Source organism: Haliaeetus leucocephalus, unplaced genomic scaffold (genome assembly GCF_000737465.1).
Source record: "Haliaeetus leucocephalus isolate CR32 unplaced genomic scaffold, Haliaeetus_leucocephalus-4.0 Scaffold866, whole genome shotgun sequence".
NCBI classification, from domain to species: domain Eukaryota; kingdom Metazoa; phylum Chordata; class Aves; order Accipitriformes; family Accipitridae; genus Haliaeetus; species Haliaeetus leucocephalus.
Window position 1 is genome coordinate 2,087,183 of NW_010973302.1, and position 21,879 is coordinate 2,109,061.

General features: G+C 41.3%; 1 protein-coding gene across 3 annotated transcripts; it reads right to left on the minus strand.

The window, feature by feature from the left end:
- Positions 1-3,135: 3,135 nt before the first annotated feature.
- ACAA2 (acetyl-CoA acyltransferase 2) lies at positions 3,136-21,400 on the minus strand. 3 transcript variants are annotated; one of them, XM_010583015.1, is made up of 10 exons: positions 21,356-21,400; positions 17,085-17,251; positions 14,536-14,664; positions 12,684-12,800; positions 11,108-11,255; positions 8,941-9,116; positions 7,845-7,974; positions 5,511-5,581; positions 4,700-4,854; positions 3,136-3,786 (listed from the first exon to the last, which is right to left on the minus strand). In XM_010583015.1, exons 1-10 carry the CDS (start codon positions 21,369-21,371, stop codon positions 3,702-3,704), a joined length of 1,194 nt encoding a protein of 397 aa, XP_010581317.1. In that variant the 5' UTR covers positions 21,372-21,400; the 3' UTR covers positions 3,136-3,701. The 3 variants fall into 3 exon arrangements, with proteins under 3 accessions (XP_010581317.1, XP_010581318.1, XP_010581319.1); XM_010583016.1 differs by lacking the exon at positions 21,356-21,400 and adding an exon at positions 20,910-21,178 and having other exon boundaries at positions 3,137-3,786; XM_010583017.1 differs by lacking the exon at positions 21,356-21,400 and adding an exon at positions 19,433-19,972 and having other exon boundaries at positions 3,137-3,786.
- Positions 21,401-21,879: the final 479 nt, after the last annotated feature.

Sequence of the window (21,879 nt, forward strand, 5' to 3'; positions counted from 1 at the left end):
TCAATAGCTTTTTTCTGGACAAAGGGATCATATAATCTATTCTTTTCTTCATCTCCTGCCAGATATAGTACTTCAGTCCTCTTGTTGAACAAGTCCTCTCAAATTGCAGCTGGAACCCACTCTGTAAAACATCAGGTGGTTTCTAATTCACTTGAAACCAAGCAGCACCAAAGACTCTGAGGTGTACAGTAGCAAAGACGTGTTAGTATCATGGCACCTGCCTGTTTAAAACCCACAAAAGGAGAAATGGGACTTGAAATTTTGGGTGATTCAGTTTCAAGGTTAACCTAGCCTGCACATAGGAGAAAAGCTGCGCTACTATAAGGACAAATGCCTTTGTAACACAGCGAGATCTGCACGGTGTTTAAAACGCACCACCCAGTGGTAGAAAGCTACATCTACATTTAGGAGTAAATACCGCACAGCTTTATGTGGGCAATGAATACTTTCCACAAATGCTTTCTTTTCTCACTCAAGAAAGACAAAATCAACATTTTCATTATATTGTATAATAGAGACTACTCACACAAAAATATAGAATACACCTGAGCCTAAAAAGAAAAAAAAAGTATGCACTTGGTACAATCAATGTATGTAATTACCCCTCTAAAATCTAACACATTTCTTCTGTATCTTCTACTCCTCCCAGGACACAATTCAATTGCCCTAATCCCGATCGCTCTCAGCAGAGATGCCTTCATTTCCCAAAGGCAGAAACACAGTTCTACCATTGTTGTATCTGGGAAACTGGAGAACATACTCTGGAATGATGTACAAGGATCAGATATTACTGCTGTTATTCTGTAATAAATGATCGGACTTGCTAGTAAAGACAGGCTCAGACCAAATCCTCAAGGCTAGGCACCCCTATATATTGTGGAAGATTGGCTCAGGAATCAAATGTCAATTCTCGTGCTCATCTTTAGTAATAGCTCATTAAGAAAAAGCCAATATTCTGAAGCACAGCAAACTGCGTTTGTGCAAAACCTAGCAGAGGACCTGGTTTTGCATTTCTGGGAATACCACGCTCTAGGCTTAAAAGTGAAATCAGGAACTGCCGAAGAGGAATGCAGTATATTCCCCCCAAACCCAGAGCATCCACACACCTTTCAGAAGAAGAAATTCCCCCTGGATACAAAGTCACTGACAACTCACTTGATGACTGGTAGTCTACACAGAGCGATTGCCAATGGTCTCAACCGTTCAACGGTTTCACTGATGCAAAGTACCCCTTTCAGCAGCAGCCTAACAAAGCAGCCACATTTCAAACGGGCAACAGAGAGCAGAAGCACGTTTGGACAATCCACACATAACTCACCCTATATAGAACACCTAGGTTGGTTTTAAACCTAAAGAAGGGATTACATTCTCCCTAACCAAATGAACTTGGCATCCCTTAGAGGGAGTGTTCATGCCACCAGGCACCGCAACCCGAGACCACAGCCAGGCAAAAAGACAGACATTAAATTTACTCCCAAAACAAGAGCATTTTCCCTTACTGCCCCTGAAAGAAACAGACACTGAACTTTAAAACCGGGAATTGTGGAAGAAGTTGCATGTATTAGAAGTGCAATAACATTAACTCCCAGTAACTTCATAGGAAAGGATTTCACTGTCTCACTTTAGTGTGACAAAGCCCCTCATCAGAGGCTCTTACAGGAAATGAGCAGGATAAAAATGGAATGATATAGAAATAAGCAGTTGGCTCACACAGCAAAGAAAGGTTACTAGCAGGATGTGCAATCATCTGTGCTGGTAATATGTTCATAAGTTATCTGGAAAATGAGGTGGACATCACGATGCATTCTGCAGAAAATACACAATTATTCAGAATAACCAAATGCAACTCTCACAGCTAGAATTACACATGGATCTCAGAAAACTGATAAAAGGGGGAAATGAAATGTGCAAAATAAAGTGCGTGAAGGGGATTATTCTTTACTGTACCTACACAGTGATGAGCCCTGAAAGAACTGTTACTACACAGGGACAAGATCTTGGAAAAACTGCAGCCAATTCTCTGAAAAGAAGATGATTATCCACAGTCAAGAAGGAAGAAGGAATTAGTTTTCAGTTATTACGGAAGGAACTAAGAACAGAAAACATCCTGCTTTATGCAATCCGTGTGCCAACTGTATCTTGAACAGTGAAACCCCAGTAACCCTAACTTACTAAGATACAGTAGAAAGAGGAAAACAGATACTGTATTAGATGAACATCTGGTTTGCTGGCTTATGGCAGCTGGTTTTTTTTTAGTCCATATAAACAGCGCTAAATATTTCTACAGTCATTAAAGACACTGCATCCATAAAACCCCCAGAAACAGCGATCAGCATACTTCAACTGTTATCCACCAGTTGTAGTAATACTTGCCTTGACCTGAATTTCTTGCTAGGCTAGGCAGTCAGGTTTTGAATGGCTTCCCATTTTTCACAATCATCACGGCTCATGCCAGCGGAGGGGCAAGATGAAGTTGCAGATAAGCAATATTTTGACAGTGGACAGAGGATGAGAAAGAGTAAAGGCTGAAGTCTTTGCTACTGTTTCAGCTTATGTAGCACTGTACAGGCTATGGAGAAGTGTGTGCTGTCACTGACATGGGATCTGTCCAACTAACTGTGGGTATCTAATGTAGACATCTACATCAGAGCAAGCTGCGAGTTGCCCTTGACGATACAGCGAGCCTAAAGGACTGCAGTGAGTACAGTCAGTGGAGATCTCATTTCATCCAAATGTCATGTACATTATGTCAAACGATTCATAACTTGAACTCCGCTGCCTGTGAGAGGCAAGACAACTTGCTCAGATGTGTACTTCTCAAATTAGCTAAGAACAGTCACACATTAAGTGACCCAAGAGATACGGATGATACTACCAGAGGAAGTTAAGAAATGAGTTGCTCTATGTACGCAGTTACCATGCAGCAACACGGTTAGATGCAACTACCCTCCTTCTTGGAATGCTGGCAGATTTGCTGGAGTTCTCTAGAAACTACCTAGTAAACACCAGTTACCCCTCAGCCAGGAAAAACAGTCTCTCCAAAAACAAACACTGATTTACGTAAAGTAACAATTCTCACAGTCATTTACTTTTAAAATAAACAAACAAACAAACGAACACCAAGCCCTTTTTTCTGTTATATTTATTGTTCTTTTGGGAGGCACAACAGAAATTTCAGTTTTCGCTCATTTTCTTTTCCCTTGCAAAACAGCAGGGTACAGGTTATAGCCATCAATCTACAATCAGTACATACTTCAGAAGGTCTCCAATTAAATTTTCACATTTCCTGATGATAAAAGGCACATGTGCCAGACAGCAGCAGTAGCTGAAGTAAGAATAGTTTAAGCAATACTTGCTTAAAAAGCTGCACTGACTGCTATTTTAAGGCAGGTTTGGTGAAAGTTTGACAGGCAATTTCCTCAGGAAATGAAAAGAATTTTGCCTACAGAAATTCATTAACTTTGATCGAAAAGAAGCCTTTAGAAAATGTTCATCAGTGTGAAATTATATTAACGTTACACTTCCTTTAATTAGAAAGACATTAACGAATCTTTCTGTTCATAATTCAGGCTTCTCAGCTATTCCTTTACCTTGCAGGAATGGCACAAAACGAAGACAGGTAGTGATGCTGTATTGTCACAAAAGGCAGAAGTTTCTCAGGGAATTAGTAATTTGGGCAACGCTGCAGTCTCCAGAATCTCTCAGGCTGTGTTCTCAATGATAAGAGCAATACCTTGTCCACCGCCAATGCAAGCTGACCCAACCGCATATTTCCCGCCACGACGCCTGTACAGAAAAATCACAGTGAAAATTATTTACATTTATGAAACCATAGTAGCTGTTGTCCTGATTTTAGGAAAGAAAACTAGCTATCAACTAGGTACTACTGAAGATAACATTTTGGAAAGTGTATGTTCTTCTTTTCAACTGATGTTGAAATATTTCTGTAGAAAAACAAGGAGCTGCAGGTCTGAGTCTTTCGCAATCTAAAAGATGGTACGTTATATTGTTCTCAAGAATACAAAATGGCAAGGAATGACATTACAGGATACTTGTGCTTTCAATGCATAACAAAAATGGCATAAATAAAATATAATTTTATTGCCAAGGTAGTTTTCAAAAGCTAAGTTTTCTACAGCCACACTCCAAGAAACAGTTTTCTACAAGGTGCAAATCAACTGAGGCTTTATGGTTGAACACTAATATAATGTTGTAAGTACAAGCAAAAAGATACAGTGATCTCTGCCCTGAGGGGGAAAAAAAAAAAAAAAAGGAAAATTCAGATTAAAATGGTGCTAAGCATATCAAGCAAGCCAGAAGAGTCAAAATTTCTGAAAATGGACTAAAGGAGGAAGATGGTGATGACAAAGCCTTTTAAATGCCCCCTGTTAAGAAAAGAACAGACTTTCCTCAAAGGCCATTTCAATAAAGGAAACCATCCCACTGACTACTGTGGGCTTGGATCAGATCTAGAAGAAGCAAAAAACCCTGTAATGACAACAGAATGGAATATGAGGCAAGCTGCAGGACTTGGACTACGGCACAAAGGTAACAAATTTGTACAGAAAGTGGTACACTTTAGCAAGGAGCCAGTCGACTGGAAGATTTTAGTCACACAGCATCCATGCTAAAAATCTTTTGCAGGCGTAAATACATCAGCACTGCATTCACTACCAGTAGCTATCGGCTATGTACATACCTTAATTCATGAACCAGATGAGCTGTGATCCGTGATCCTGAAGCACCCAAAGGATGCCCTATAGCGATGGCACCTCCATTGACATTGGTTTTTTCAGGGTCAAGGCCCAAAACTTTTTCAACAGCTAGATATTGAGGTGCAAAGGCCTCATTCACCTAAAACACCAGAGAAACAATACCACTGTTCATGTCTGACTTTCCACGCAAGCTTTCAGCAGCATGTGTTCACACAAGATTAAATGAGGTGTGCTTCTTCTCCAGGTCATTTTGATTGAGAAAAATATTAAACATTGTGTTTAGAAAAACGTATTCAGATAATGTACAAATTGTCAGGCCAACCTGATGTAAATTTAAATCCTTCTGGCACATGTGATACAAAGCAAGTATGTAGTACATTTTATTAAAAAAAAAAAAAAAAAAAAAGGGGGGGGTATTTTTGGAGGCGGGGGGTTAAAGAAGAGCCTATTGCTCTGACAAAAAATGGCCTTGCTCATAAATGGGGAAGTGTGACTGACTTAAAACATTAGCAGTCCAGCCAACAGAGTGAAACTTCATGTCACATGAGGATTTTTTTTTTTTTTTCCCATGGAATGCTATCACACCATTTTCAGTTTTCACATGCCTGAGATTTTTGTAATGACCGTGCAACTGTGTGGTAGAAACTAGATGGATAGAGGTCATGCAGGCGAGCTAAGACGGGTGGGCTCCAGACATGAAGAAACTCCTACCTTGTGATGACAGGCTACACATATGAGTGCAATGTTTCTGCTAAAATGATCAGAAACCTCACTGTTCACATTAAAACTCCTTACCTCTACTAAATCCATGTCCTTCAGGGTCAATCCTGCTTTCTTCAGAACCTCAGTAATTGCAGGTACAGGGCCTATTCAGAAATTGTGTGCACAGTTAGTTAAATAATAAATAAATAAAGGCTTATAAACACGTTACACATAGGACAGCTTCATAAAGCCTCCTCAGATCCCCTCCTGTGAGCCTCTGTGCAGCCAGTGAATTCTGGATATGCCACTCACCTGCTTTGTTAGGTGGTAAGAGAACTGCTAAATCTCAAAACTATTTGGCAGTCTTCTCAGCACAATGCCAGGGAAAGTTAGGAGTGTCATTACTGCTGCACAGCTATGTCAGTAAACAAATGCATAGCTTTCAAGTCAAGAGAACTGACAGTCCCCAGCCAAATAAAACAATTTCATGACAGTTTCGAGGCATTCTCCTTCCCCATACTCTTGGTTCAGCTTATTCTTTCCTCATAACTTGCAGCCTCCAGGTATACAAAAAGAAAAAGGCAGGCGGTTCTGGAGTTTGCTGGTCATGTGTTTAGTTAAGGGTATTGTTGTTTTGGCGTTCTTAATATAATTTACCTGAAAATCTTCTAGTAAAAAAAAACCCTAACAATAAAATGTTCCCTTGGACACAGGTCCCAGCCAGCTGAAGCTATTAAGTTGGTTTTGGTTTTTTTTTTTGAGACTATTACAGAGTTTGGCAATAAAACTGTTCTCTGGAAGAAAGCTGACATCTATGACCCAGTATAATCCACTAGGGGAGATTAATCTCAAAGCACAGCTACCTAAGGAAAGAGACGCTCAAAGAGAATTTGAAAGGGTTGATTAGATACGTGCTTGTAGGACAAAGATACTTAGGTATTAGTTGGTAGCTGATCATTAGACAAAAAAACCCCAATCCTAAAACGTTAACAATCCTAAATGTTACCTCACTGCCAAAAAATGGTATTGACAACTCATAGCTCAAAGAATAAAAACCATAAAAATACGCAAATGACCAGAGAGACAGAAAAATTAAAAGAAGAAAGGGCCCAGTTCAAAGCTCAGTGGATTATTAGAAAGCCTCAGGCAGCTCAATACTAGACTCTAAATGCGTCTTATTACAGACGGATTTTAGTATGCCTGTTACGCATGACAGTAATGGGAGGGTCTCGTGTGGACAATACAAAGATCATTAATGACAGCCAAGTAGACTCCCCCCCTCCTCCTTTTTTAAAAAAATAATGAATTCTCTCACTAGACATTGTGAGGCAGGACTCCGTATCACTATCAGTATGTGAAAGGGCAGTTGCTCAGTCTGAGCTCCTGTTCTCAGATCTGTTGCTGTCATGTCAATGAATCTCATCTGGTCTTTTTGAGTTGCTGGGGACAAGCTGTGGTGTTAAGGAGTTAGGATACTAACTGTTTCTCCATATGATTTATGAAGTTTTTAAACAAGCTAAAAGAGTTGCCTGACCTAGAAAGAATGGGCTAGTTTAGAAAGCACAATGACAGCATGAAGTCTAGCGAAAGAAACCCTCCCTCTACATTTGCTTTGAAGGTTGAGTTAGTCAGATAGTCTGATCAAGAAAACAAATCTGACAATGCTTCATTTGCATTTCTACTGACACATGGAACCAGTCAACAATAACTTCTCTGAACAGAATGGCAGAAAGAAAAAGCAAGGCTGGGATACAATGCTGTCTACAAACTAAACAGAAGGGAAGAATCCTGGGGTGTCTGGACCGGCTTTGAGGGTTTGTTTGCATTAACAGCTACTTGACTAGGAAGCATAAAATATGGGACTAACAAAAAAAGAATAGTTGGTTTGCCAAAATAATACCTGAACAGATGTGTATCCTGGAATCCAATCCTAGCTTGAGCAACTGAGTAACTGCTGAAAGGTGTACACATAGCCAATACTCCTTCAGCAAGAGGTGAGGAAAACAACTCATAGTTACACATTTAATAATGGGATTTAAAGCTTACAGGAAACTAAAGTGAATTTCGGGAGAAAACTGGTTTTAAAAAACATTGAAGGAGTGCCTATTTTCTTGACTTACTAACAGAGACAGTAAATAAGGAAAAAAAAAAGGTGGCTGGGGGACTACAGTTCAGTGCTAATGCTATAGGTTAGGCACTGCACATACCCTCTCAGCCAAACTGAGGAGTAAGTCAGCCCCTCTGCATAAAAGGGCTGGACAGATGCAGTGAAATGGACAGTCTCTCTGTAGTAAGCCACACAAACATCTTCAGCGCTACCAGACTTCAGCACACTGCTGCCTCCCCTTCTTTCCTTTAGAATGCCCAACACAAGGATATTTTAATGCTGCTTGATGCTATAATATAATGTGCTTTATTGCAACTTACCAATGCCCATTATGGAAGGGTCACAGCCAGCTGAGTGATATGCTACTACTCTTGCCAGAGGAGTAAGACTGTGCTTTTTAAGTGCTGATTCACTGGCAATGACGACTGCACCAGCTCCATCACACACCCCCTTGCAATAAGAGAGACAGCAATCTTAGTGAAGAACATACAAACAAAAAACCCCCACACTTTAAACTAAATACACCCCTCAAAAAAAGCTTGAGTCCAAGACCCTACTATTAACATTTAACAGACAACTGTATTAGTGTTTATTCAAAACAACAAACCACAATCTTTCAGTGTTCTGTGGACTGTGAAAGAAAGTTAAATATAGATGTTTAATTAATTTCAATGTTTTAGAAAAGTAAAATACATTTTTGCCACTGACAGTCTCCTTTACACTGGAAACATCATTCTTGCAAGAACACTATTAATATCAGATAATGTATGTACTATTAATTATAAAAGATAGTTTACAGACACCCACACTTACTGTGGCTATGATCTATTTTAGGCAGGAATTCAGATCATATGATCACAGTGGTCCTTCTGGCCCAAAGAACATTAATCAATCGATTAAGATAATGACTGTAAAAGGAACAGTCTGTAATGACATGCTGCTAAGCACCCAGTCTACTCTGGGTAAGAGCAAAATGTGGTTTGGACTACAGAGGATACTAATTGTGGTACAAAGATGAGCAGCAGCAGCATGCCTACTAATATAATGCATGATTTATAAAGCAAATATTCAGTAACCATTGCCCCCAAAAGAAAGTAGAATGGCTAATTCTACACAGCCACTGCAGGTATCAACTGCATAATTCAAGGCTGATAAGGAAGTGTCAATGCCTCACTAAAAGATCAGTGACAATCCACAGAACCAAATTTTAGGACATAGGAGCAGACCGAAGGATCCCCTGCCATCTTGGGGCTACAACAGTCAACCAGGGGCATTCAACTGCAGAACTAGAAATCATTTTCGTCAGGAGACACCACTGACAGCCAAAGGTGGCTCAGTGAGACATAAAAGCAGTGACAACAAATTTGGAGAACCTTAGAGGTGACAATTCACAACCCAAAGCTTTGACGTACTCACTGAAGCATTCCCAGCAGTGACTGTTCCATCTTTTTTAAAGATGGATGGAAGTTTTGCCAGTTGTTCCAGAGTGGTCTGGGGTTTTGGGTGCTCGTCCTTTTGCATGCTTTCCTTCCCTTTTTTCGTTTTCACTTCAATTGGTGCCATCTCAGCATTAAAGTAACCAGCATCATGAGCTGCAACCACAAAAAGGAAAATAAACGGACTCTGATAAAAAAATCAAGATGATTGCGCAGCATGACCAGTAATCCTATTTTCATGTGCACACAACTTTTGCTCTATTTTAATCAAGAGTCCAGGGACAGTACTGTTTATGCCTTATTTTGTTTAAATAGGCTGGTTGGTGTTTTACTGTTTGTTTTTTTTCCAGAAAGTGGACAAAAACTCTACAAATACATTCTCAAACTTCTCCAGAGAAAGTCTCAAAGTGTTATTTCAGCTGTAAATAACTGAACTCTCCTTTTTTTTCTTTTTAAACCACTAGATTTATTTTTGATACACATTCCCCTGTACTGTTGCTTTATTCTACAGCTCTGTCACTTATCAGAGGGCCAAGAAGCTGTAAATCTCACTCAGAGACTAACAGGGAAAAAAATCCTGAGCCACATTTTCTCTGTTGATAACCAGCATAAACTATATCAATTAAAATCCTGTCCAAGGTGCTCCTCCACAGGATCTCACAGTCAAGTCACAATCTTAGAATGGGATTCAGCTGCCTAAACAACCTGAGACAATTCAAGACATTGTAGGTATCCAAGACGCCCATATGAACATCTGGGCACATCACCTAAGACGACATTAGACACCAATATTCAGGCAACTAAATGCTACCTTTTGTGTCCACAATGTTGATGTGAAGGCACAGATTTAAAACCAAAACAACTCCTATCTCCCAAAACTGAACCAAGACTCCCAGCCACTTCAAATCATTCCACAAATGCAACTCTAAGGGATTTAAAACTAAGACACCAAAACTGCCACATCTGATGTTGTTTAGCTACCTCTGAACTTTCTCAATAAATTCTACAAAATCTTTTTCTTTCTTGATTAGCCACAGGACTCTCTTTAGTGTGGAATAAGATGAACTTGTCATAACAAGCAGAAATATAAACAGCAAGGCAGAATCCTAGAAAATAAGAAAGAAGCAAAAGCCTCTGTAGGGGCACAGTTTCTAGCAAAGGCTCCAGGAATGGCAGGAGTTAGCTAACAAAATCAGCAGGGAAGGTAACACACGACTGAGAAAAGTTACAGAAAGCACTGCTACACCCTTTGAAAAAAATACAAAATCTTCCTTCAAGAGTAGCAGCTGTTAGAAAGCATCATCATTAGAATCTAAAGGTATGCTTAGATCTTTGCTTCTTATGCTAACCTTTGGGTTGCAACGTATGTTGAAGTTCCAGGATGACCACTATTCTACTGGCTTTTGGCCTACCATCCTGTTTACACTATCAATCAATTTCACAGTAACCCCAATGCCTCTGAATGATGGCTTTGGCCATCTAAACCACACAGAGAACAGTTTAAACACAGGTCCTGAACAAATATTCCCTCCTCAGATTCTATCTGCTCTAACTGTTCAAGGGTTATAGAATAGCATATGATTTGCAAAAGAAAGAAAAAGGATTTTCATCAATTATAGCACATGCTGGCATGCAAGAAGGATGTGGGTCGCTGTGGGAGAGGACTGCTCTGCAGTGGAGAGGAAAGAAAGGAGGGGAGTCAAGCGTGCCTGGGACAATGCTGCTCTGTCGCAGGGAAAACAAGGGCAAGGCATCCCACCAAAGGGGCACCAACGAGCTCCATTCATGAACGTGAATCCTGTTCAGGCAGGAGGTGAGACATGACAGGCCAGTGGCATTCCCTGCCTGAACGGCTATTGAATGTCCACTAGGAAGACGCAGCAAGCCAGTGGAAAGGGGCTCGTTACTTAACCTGCTGACAGGCACAACACCTGACTCAGTATATTCAAAGTCAACCCCCCTAGGAGCAGGCTACTTGTATCACAGGGCAAACAAAAGCATGAATTACAGTATCTGCAAATCAAAAGACAAATTACACCAAGATGCAGGGGCTGCGCAAAATTTAAAAATACCTTGAATCGATGCTAAAAACTGAGTAGATTTGAAAGTAGTATCGTATAAACACTTCCATTCCTAAATTTACTAACCAGCTTTGCATCTCTGTTGCGTTTTGAATGCGTAACGGTCACAGTCCTCTCGCGTGATGTTGTATTTTACAGCCAGATTTTCAGCAGTAACTGCCATCGGTATTTTAACATGTGTATCTGTTAGACCTTCCCACAATGTGTCTTCCAACTACATGGAACATTATGAAAAAAAAATTATAAAAGCACAGCAATATTAACATTTATTATTGACGTTTCTAATTATTCAGCAGCCTCTTGGAAACTGATGTCTCTTTGTAAAATTAACTCAGGCTACCTACAGATACTTTATTCAAATCAGAACAAACACACTGCAAAACAGTATGGCAAGTTCTTGTGTGTTATTTTAGTTAATCTACACTGTGGTCTAGTGTGGTTCTTTCCACTCACATGTGGCCCTGAGAGGTTTGGGAAAAGCCTATGATTCTTAGCATTTCCATGTATTTCACCGCTGCAGGAATTATTTATTAGGGACCTATGAGAAAACACACCTGTCTTTCTGGTTACCAAGAAGGAAAGGTGAGGAACTGTGAAAAGGCACAGCACCCTACCGATTCTTTGGCTCGCTCTACTGTCAGGTAAAATCACCTTACCTGGGGCAAAGGTTTCTGTGGATAAAACATCTCAGGTGAGAAAATAGCCAAGTCTAACTTCACTGATAAAGGCAAGCCCAATCAGTCCAGATGGGTTTTGTTATCTCTGTCACCAGTAAAGTTCTGCAATATCAATCACTCATTCACCTAGAACTGTATAATTCAGTTATCTTCAAGACAAGAACCCAGTGGCACCTATGGAGACTCAGTGTATCAGCTACCTTGTGAATGTGTTCTCTGTAGGAACTGAGGCTTAGTCACAGTGCCGCACAAGATTTACAGAACCAAGTCACACATACTTCATATTCACCACCTTCATAATGGAAAAACAGCATAAAAAACCAAAGGGCTGAAACACTGAAATACCCTAACTTAGCATTTTGATGTTGGTTATGACCCACTAAGTAAACGGTAATTATCAGAGCAGAACTGGATCCTGCTCCAAATTTCCCACAGTATTCACTAAGGATTATCTTCAGAAGAAAATGTAAAAATAACTTATCTGTCAATGTCTTTAACTTCAAGTTTTCACTTTTAAAATTGAGAGATGCTTACAACTTGGAGGTATACATGTTCTTTACTAGTCTATCTACTCATTGATAGCCTTACCAGCTTTACCTAAGCTGTGTATGCCTCTATTTTACTGCCTCTGACAAGTTTTTATATTATATACAGTACTTTGATGGGATGTACCAAGTGAGCTAAGTTTTGTCTCTAAGAGTTTATTAATATGTTTAACATGGAACAGGAATTCAAATAAGGTTTTGGAAAAGCTAGAAAACTGGCATGCTTAACAAAATTGCCTGAACCTACTGTTCTGATAATGTCTGAATACTGGATAGATGCTTTGAATAACTAAATCTGGATCTAATCTCCAATAATTTCATTTGCAAGGATAGAGTGCCTACAGGCCTGACACTTTATGTTGCTCTGTAAACATGACTTTATTCAGAGAAAAAAAAAAAGTAAAAAAAAAAGTACTAGACCTTGAGTTCTGCTCCTAATCTGGTTCCAAATCGAATGTTTCGAACTGCGTAAGGAGCCTGGCTCATATTTTCAGCTCCACCACACAGAACAACTTCTGAGTCATTAAGGCAAATTTCCTGTTAACAGAAAAACAAAACAGATCTAGGATTTAGTTTGCTGGTTTTGTAAAACAGTAACAACTGTTTTAGAAAAAGGCCTCATCACCTACAAAGCCACACACAGAGAATGCATTCAAGCTTAGCCATGTGTATATTTATAAAGGGTTTACCCTTCTATTAAGATTGGGGTCTGTCTCCTTCATTATGTGTTCCTTCTTCCTCCTTTCAGCAAGGAAATGATTATATCAATGAGGGAGGAAGAGAATATGAGTGCACACATATGACAGGAAGGAGGCATAAAGCCATTAAGCATCTGCATGCTTGTGTGGTTAGGCTGACAGATGGCTGAGCTTTTTTTTTTTTGAACTCCCAATCTTCTCAAAAGGAACACGAATTAAACCTCAAAGCCCGAAACTCGCTAGACCTTATGATTCTAAAAAAATGGGACACCATTTTAGAAAACATTAGCCAGGTAAGCTGCCAAAAGAAACCCCCAAAACACACTAATTCATTGTGGCACACCGCACAGAACCTAAAAGCCCTAATTCCTAAACACGCCATCAGACCACTCAAAAATTCTTCTTCCTTAAAATGAGTCAGTCAGTTGGACAGTTAAGGTTATTTGTGTACTGGAATGGAAGCAGATGAAATTATCTTGATATGCATTTGAGATGACTAGTTAATAATGAGTATGACTGATTTGCAGTAATACGTGCTGAGACACTTCCTATAGTTACCAAAACTTTGTGCACGTTTAAGCAGCTCAGAACAGAAACTGCAACTTTGTTGTGTGCAAGAGAAATACAGAAACAGTAGCTGCATTGATGAAATGCCATCTTTGGAAAAGACCTCACAACCATACTTTCGATATAAGTGGTCAAATTCTCCAACAGATTTTTTCAGCATAGACCGACATGTGTATAGCCTTTGCAGAAAGCATTAGAAAGAACAGTCAGATGGATATTACCGTAAATATGTAACCTTAAGTCTATGTTGTCTTCCAAATTTTTTCCTCTAGAGGATCAGACCTAAAACAATTCTCTAGCCAATGGGAACTTTAAAAAAAACCAAAACAAACAACAAAAAACAACTATGTGGTTGCTCAAATATTCATAAAATACCCTTTAATTTTGTAAAGTCTAGACCACTGCTAGTCATAGACCACTGGTCTGTATGAACAAATGAAGTAAAAATCACTGTACCACTGTACCATCTTACTCAGTGGTTTTGGCCAATCACTCAAAGAGAAGTTGGTTTTCTTCTATTTTAAAAGAAGTGATGCTATAAATTACCTAACCCACCAGAGGGTTTGGATCTTTGAACAAAAACACACTTAAAAAGCACAGGTTGCTGCTTACATAGCTAGCTAGAGAATATAAGCAATGATCAAAAGATGAAAGCCTCCTGTTGAGGTTCTGATGCCCAGTAATTCCAATTCATACAAACAGGATCACAGAATGCAACTATCGCACAGTTGAGCTCTATTTCACTGGCTAACACTTGTTGCATTCCTTATATTAACCTCAAAATAGCTACAATGATGATTTTTAAAACCAACCACAAAAAAATGGCTCTGTGAAGGCTGAACTCCTGCACAAAACCATGCAGGACAATAGGAAGTCTCTACCAGTGTTCAAAATGCATGTTAAGACTCATCCCAAACACAAAGTACACGTTTCTCCACCCGTCTCTTCTCTCATGTTAACAGTCTGATAAAGGTTACAACTAACACAAGAAAAAAAGAGCTTTGTACCTGACATCCACTGACAATGGATTGGAAACCAGAGCCGCAAAGTCTGTTGACAGTGAGGGCTGGAACTGGGACAGGAACTCCCACGCGTAAACCAACGTGTCTCGCAATATAAATTGCATCTGCAGAGCTCTGCAGACAGAACAAATAGGAGGTTTTGTTACACTCTCATTTCTTCAGAAAGTAAAAGTCTCGATGAAAAGTCAGAATGGTGTAATTGCATCACTGACAGAAGACAGTGTATGTTCAACAGAAATCCTACTAGTTGCAAGAAGCACTTTGATTCACTTTAAAAACCCACCATCCTATATGATCAAAAAGGGCCAATGTCTTAATATGCATTTTAATGAAACTATGTCATGAAAGCTAGACATCAGGCCAAAAATGGTACTACAGATGTTAAGACTGAAGTCAGCAACGTAATACTCTAATGTTTTCCCTTATCCTTTATTTTCAAAATAGCATGCACACAACAGACTGAGATAAGACCAGATCCTGACTGGCAAGCAGCAATTATTTCAAGGTGAAATAAAATTGCTCAGAGTGGCAGGGAAAGGCCCCCTCAAAACCAGTGTGGAAAATGCACAGATGCCATTGCTGCTTCACATCCACTTTGTGAAATTTCCTAAGTGTTGTGTTCTAATTGGACACTGGCCTTTTCTAACAATGAAATCTCATTCCTCCAAAACTTTGCAGAGATGGTTCTACCACACTTCTATTTGAAAAGCAAAGTACTGCACACAGAGCGGTATGCTTCAAGTTCTGTGCAAAATACTACTTGCCAATGCAAGTTCAGAAAAAAAAAATTAATTATAGAATCATTTAGGTTGGACAAGACCTTTAAGATCATTGAGTCCAACTGTAAACCCAACACTGCCAAGTCCACCACTAAACCATGTCCCTAAGCACCACATCTACATGTCTTTTAAATACCTCCAGGGACGGTGACTCCACCACTTCCCTGGGCAGCCTGGTCCAATGCTTGACAACCCTTTCGGTGAAGATATTTTTCCTAATATCCAATCTAAACCTCCCCTGGCGCAACTTGAGGCCATTTCCTCTCATCCTATCGCTTGTTACCTGACAGAAGAGACCAGCACCCACCTCACTCCAACCTCCTTTCAGGTAGTTGTAAAGAGTGATAAGGTCTCCCCTCAGCCTCCTTTTCTCCAGGCTAAACAACCCCAGTTCCCTCAGCTGCTCCTCAGAAGACTTGTGCTCCAGACCCTTCACCAGCTTTGTTGCCCTTCTCTTCAACACACTCCAGCACCTCAATGTCTGTCTTGCAGTGAGGGACCCAAAACTGAACACATTATTGGAGGTGCAGCCTCACCAGCGCCGAGTACAGGGGGACGGTCACTGCCCTAGTCCTGCGGGCCACACCATTTCTGACACAAGCCAGGATACTACTGGCCTTCTTGGCCACCATGAAGCCACTTCTGCTGAAGAAGGGGAATTTAAAATGGTCATACGTTCACAGTTGTTTAAACTTAATCAAATAATACCTAAAAGGAATCCAGGACTAAAAAAAGAAACTCTACTGGGATGGGAAAGTATGATGCAAAGGAAAAGAAATATAATTTCAACAAGAAAAGACATTTTTTTATTAGGAGAATGCTGCTATTTATGTGAAAGCATTACAAGAGATTTGGATGCAGCAATTTTTCTTTTTTTTTCTCCTAGGCCACAAACAGTTCTTATAAAATCTAAAAGTGGCATAAAAGAAGCTGAGATGGTAGCTGTAGGAAATGCAAGACTCAAAAGCTACTCCTTTGGCTGAAAATCCTTAAGGAGGAATACTGCACGTTTGTTCATTTATCACGAAAGTTCTCAGTTATTTGTTTCTTCTGCACCCTTGAAACACTCAGTGCAAAATAAGACTGCCCACCCTTAACAGTGAAGTCAGAATACAGAGAACAAACCCAGAAATGCTCTTTGCTGTCTTGTGTAAAACAAAGACCCTCATCTAGGTATGTGGATAACTGCAGTTTTGCAATGCTGGTGCCCTGCATACAATAGCATCTACATCACAAGCTCTTTTGAAAAAGACACAATTGTTCAAATGTCTCTGCCAAACGATGCATCCTTCCAGCTCAAAGTAAACTCATAGCCACTCAGAAAAATTCTATAGAAAACTCAAGGGAAATGGACTCAGATCAGTTACAGTCTCCAGAAAGACAGGGTTTTTATACAATACAGTGAAAACCAACTGATCATCGAGTTACACAGCTCAAGTCATTAAAATAGGAAAAACGTACCAGGGATTAGCAACTAACCATTTAATGAATCCACATGTTTTTAGAAGATCAGCTTGTCCTAGTTTAAACTACCTTTGGTACCAGAAAAAGAAAGCGAAGCCTTGCTCCCAATAATATCACAAATCATGCAGGGTATGTCCCTTAAACATGAACAGGAAACACTACACTATAAACACTACTCACCCATTTGGTTTATTCTTGGCTGCAAAACAGAGGTAACTCACTATCTGTAGGACAAGACTGAAGGAGACGACTGAAATCATCAGTGACCAGCAAATTTTCCATGCTACCAACCTGCATGACGCTGCCAACAATGACGCTGTCAATGATCTCAGGAGAGATCTTGCCAGCAGCCAACGCAGCTCGAGCAGCATGTTCTGTCAGATCGGTGGCTGTGAAGTCCTTCAGCAAACCTCCATAGGTCCCAAAAGGAGTTCGCTTTGCTGCAACAATGAATACACCTGCAAGAGAAGCAAGAATTATCCAGATGTGCAGAGTCTAACACAGAAAATCACCGAGTCAGCCTCAACTGGATAACATCCTAAATTCACAAGAAGCTTTGTAAATATAGGCAATGTGAACCCATGTGTTTCAAGATAAGTAAGATACACCAATACTTTAGACAGGGAAGGCAAGCAGAATTAATGGTCAGAAAGAAAGGCTGGGAAGATTCCCAAGATTCTAAACCTTTCCACAAAGAGGTTTGAAAAAAACAGATAGTTTGGATAGCGGGCAGACAAAGGAGGCTGCCACACCATGTCAGGCATCAGTGCTAGTGTACTAAAAGCATAAAAGTAACATCCATGAAATTCCATAGTGGACACCTGTAAAATAATCAGATGAGAAACAGTTCTTTTAAAAACCACAAAGAGGGCATTCCCACATCCTAGAAAAATCAGCAGATTTTTGGCTTATACACTGAAAGAGTTTTCAGAAAGAAAAAAACAACAACAAAACAATAAAGGAAAACAAAAAACCTTTTAATATGCATTTTAACTTTGATTCCTTTAACTTAAGAGGAAAAACATTCCTTAATCAAAAATGTCATGCTATTTCCAGAATTATATAGGTCATCTAAAATGCATTAGCATCAGTCTTCCAGTTTCTGAGAAGAAAATCCAGTTTTCAATAGACAGGAGAGTGTGTGCAAGCGCATGTGTACAAATGCCTTGGCCAGAAGCGGTCTATATGAATTTCAGCTTGGGAGAAGCTGTCTCTGAACCAAACCGAACATCTGCTGACTGCTTGTCACAGCGGCTCTCTGCTTCTGCGTGCAGAAACAAGTGGGAGGCAGCCTGTGAACTTTGCCCCAGTTGAACAACAGAGCTCACATACCCCTCTTCTACACCTGCCATGAAACACCCACTGTTATTTTAAGTAACACTGGAAGGATATATACAGATATAAGAATGAAGGCAAATTAAAATGCCTCTTCGTTAAGCTGCTCAAGAACACTGTTCTCAGGCCTTCTGTTAGAGGCCGTGTGATCCATCTTCTTTGGCTGGTTTGTCAGAGAGAGGGTCCTCCTCTGTCTCTCATGTATTTGGATCCCAGGCTGCACCATTTATAGGAAAGGACTTTCCAAACTGGGGAAGGTCAAGCTTGCTCCACTGAAAAGGACTTGTACACAATGTTGGGATCCGAAACAGGCAATGAATATGTTCAGAAGATCATCTGGGAAATACCCTGGAGTAGACTAAGCACGAATTGCAGCTTCAAGGAGAGGGATGAATGCGAAAAACAAGGTAGCTTTCTATGCCATGAAGACAGCAAAACAGAGTGTCACCCTCACACCCTCATGCTGCCTATGGGCTTCTTTCCAGGGTACCCAGAAGACCTTAAAAAGAAGTCTTTGCTAAGCTCACTACTGCTGCTCCCTCAAAATGTAGTGCTGACATGGTAACTATTCATAAACTATGAGAAGCAGGATTTATTTCCTCAAAGGAATAACTAGCTGCTAAGTATTACACATCCAAAAAGCCCACTCTTCAGGTTTTTAAGTGTAGAGGGAACACCAGTGTCATTAAAAAATGTATATCTCAAGAGGCCTCTGTATATCCGGAGGTCTGAAAAGTACCAAAGCTGGTACTGTGGGGAAGGTCCTGCACCCAGGTTTGGAACAAATGCTCGGAACTGACCCCTTGTATACACACAGTGTATGCTATATCCATCATCGTTTTTCACTCTTCATTTAATCATCATTCAACTGATACCAACAAGTAATTCAATTTAATCCAAAACAATTCTTAATCCATTGACTGAATGTTTTTTACTTTGTTTGTACATATTGTTTTTAAAAAAGCTGAAAACTACTAACAGACACAACATGTGAACCCCTACAGGTTTTTTTAACAAAGGTGAGGATGCTTTAACTGATTTATGTTTATGGAAAACAGGTGTGTTCCATACAGTCACTGCAGAATTAGTCCCTGGACATTCAGGTGACAGATTTAAATTTAGACCAGTAGTTTTCATTAAACTATCCAAAATGGATTGTATTTACAATAATTTATGGAATGTTAAGTTTGAGTCTTTGTTAAATGTTAACAAAGCTTGTGAAAAAAAGACCATTAGCTCTTTTAAGAATGATCTCATGTTCCTAAGCTTATCTCCCAAGCAGCAAAGCAGGCCTTGACACTCACCTTGACATCACACCTCCTGCCCACTGATTCCTGTCCCTCTGCCTCCTCCAAAATTGTGCCAACAATAGCTGATTACGAGGTTTTGCTGCAGACCAGCTCAGGGACCTGATCAAGCTAAAAGAACTTGCTCTCCTCCCTTTTGGCCAGGTTGTTGGTTATCCACATTATTTGCTGAATCACATACACCGTGTTGCCTCGCAAACAAACAGTCCAGGGGCAAGGATGGAACTTTGCCCTTAAACCTTCCTTTCACAATAGCAACATCTCTCACGCGCTTTCTTTCACCGAGGCTGCTCACTGCTGCCCGCTTCTTCACAGCAGCACCGCGGGGCAAAGCTTAAACCAGAGCAGATCACGTAACTGCAGTAGCTGAAGACTAACCCAGAGCTGGTGGAAAATGAGGGGCTAATTTTCATTTGGATCAGTTCTGCACCCGAGTTCACCTTCTGGCTGCTCAATAAAACAGTAATCTGAGACTAAGAGAGAAGGCTGGACTGAACCAGTACGGGAAGAAGCAGCAGCACAACCTGTGTTGAGTTATGCTGAATGAAACTGACCACAGAGCCATTGCCCTAAGGGTATATTACTCCAGAGCCTGCCTAGTTTTGCTCGATTGGTCTACAAATGCTACTCCCTCCACAGAATTTCAGGAGGGGCAACAAGGGGTGGCTGAAGTCCTGAGTGAGAAAGGACTCTACGGCCTTTGACAGCTCTTCCTAAATCTCTGTTAATTAGTACTGTCCTACATTACCATGGCAAGACTTCCAGAATGTCTGCAGTTTTCCAAGGTGATAAACACTGGATGAGAGCAGGATACTACCAAATGCACAGGGATCTGGAAATTTTGGGGGCTAGAAAGCAAAGGTCACTCTGAATCCTTATCAGACACTCTATTCAAGACATATTTTAATCTGGTTTTCTTAACAACTTGCTGCCAAATGGAGATCTGCTATTATAGGTCTGAAACATTCTCTAACCCTCCAACATTTCTCAAACGCGCATGGTATGAAAATATTTCTTCGTCAGATCCTATTTTGAAGGCCTAAAGAACAGTCATTACCCTCAAAAAAATTAAGGAGCAAGAACAGTGTATGAAAAATATTGTGGCAAGAGATGAGACAAGACCCTGAAACAGGCATAGAAAACTAACATCAAACAAGTACGGGCAAAGCTGCTCTCTGTGTTATCCAACTCAGCAGAGCAATACAGAATTACTGCAACACTGGCTAGACAGGCTTTTGGCACTGAAACCTCAAACCGCGACTTACACGTATGTTATTATACAGGTACAGCCTGTCAAGTAGCGAAGCACTGTCAAAGAGATAAAAAGCCCTATTTCAGTAAATTTCTCGTTTAAAAACAAGATCAGGCATTAGAAGGCGTATTTATCTCACTTCTAAGAGACACAAAATTTAAACCACGCCGAGCATAAAGTACTTCTTTACCCAAAACGCTTTCAGGGACCGCTGGCACTTACAAACAGAGTTTATCCTGCACCGTTAGAGCCAACACAGGCAGGGGCTGGAGGTGACAAAAGAAACTTTCAGTCACTGGCACGTCCAGCGTCGCCTCCAGTGACTTCCAGTCACCGCACCTAAACCCGGCCAGTTCTTGGGACATATACATTGTGGTTTGTTGGTACCACAACTGCTGACGAGACAGCGGGGAGGAAAATTCCGTCCTCCGACCCCGAAGGACAGGAACGGCTTCGGAGGCTCCATTTTGGATTTGGACAACGGGAGCTGCCGCCGGGTGACGGGCCCCTACCACCCCGGGCGGGACAACCGCCGTACCGCCGGTCGCCGTTCCCTCAGAGCCGGCGAACCAGCCCGGCCCCCGCTCCTTCTCCCTCAGGGACCGGCAGAGCCACGCCGAAAAGCCAGGGACCCCCCCCGGCTCCCCGCCGCCTGACAGGAACCTCACCCCTCAGCAACGCCATGGCCGCTCCGCTCCGCGCCGCCTGCGCCTCACCCGCCGCACATTCGCCACGCCGGGGGCGGAGGCGGCACTTTTTAATTTGTTTTAAATCTTATTATTATTATTAATTTTTACTATTATTATTTCGCTTTAACTTGGGTTTGATTTCTTCGTCTGACGCCGCCGCGCCTTGAAAAGGGCGGCGCGGGCTTTGGCGAATCGGCGGCGGAGGAAACGGAGGGCGGGTGGCGCCGACGACCGCGGCGTTACCCCGGTAACAAATGGCGGCGGCGGGCGGACCGGGCCTGCTCCGCTCCTCTCCCCTCCTCCTTGCCCTGCCCGGCCCGGGGTCGCCCCGCCGCGGTCCGTGATGAGTAGCCACTGCGCAAGCCGAGTTCCGCGGGGACCGGTGAGGAAGCTTGTGCTGGGGAAGGTACCTGAGACCCGCGGGCGGCAGCCAGGGGAGGCGCTGAGGGCGGTTTGCCCCTCGCCTCAGACGCCTCGTCAGGGGGTTGAAGGGAGGGTCGCAG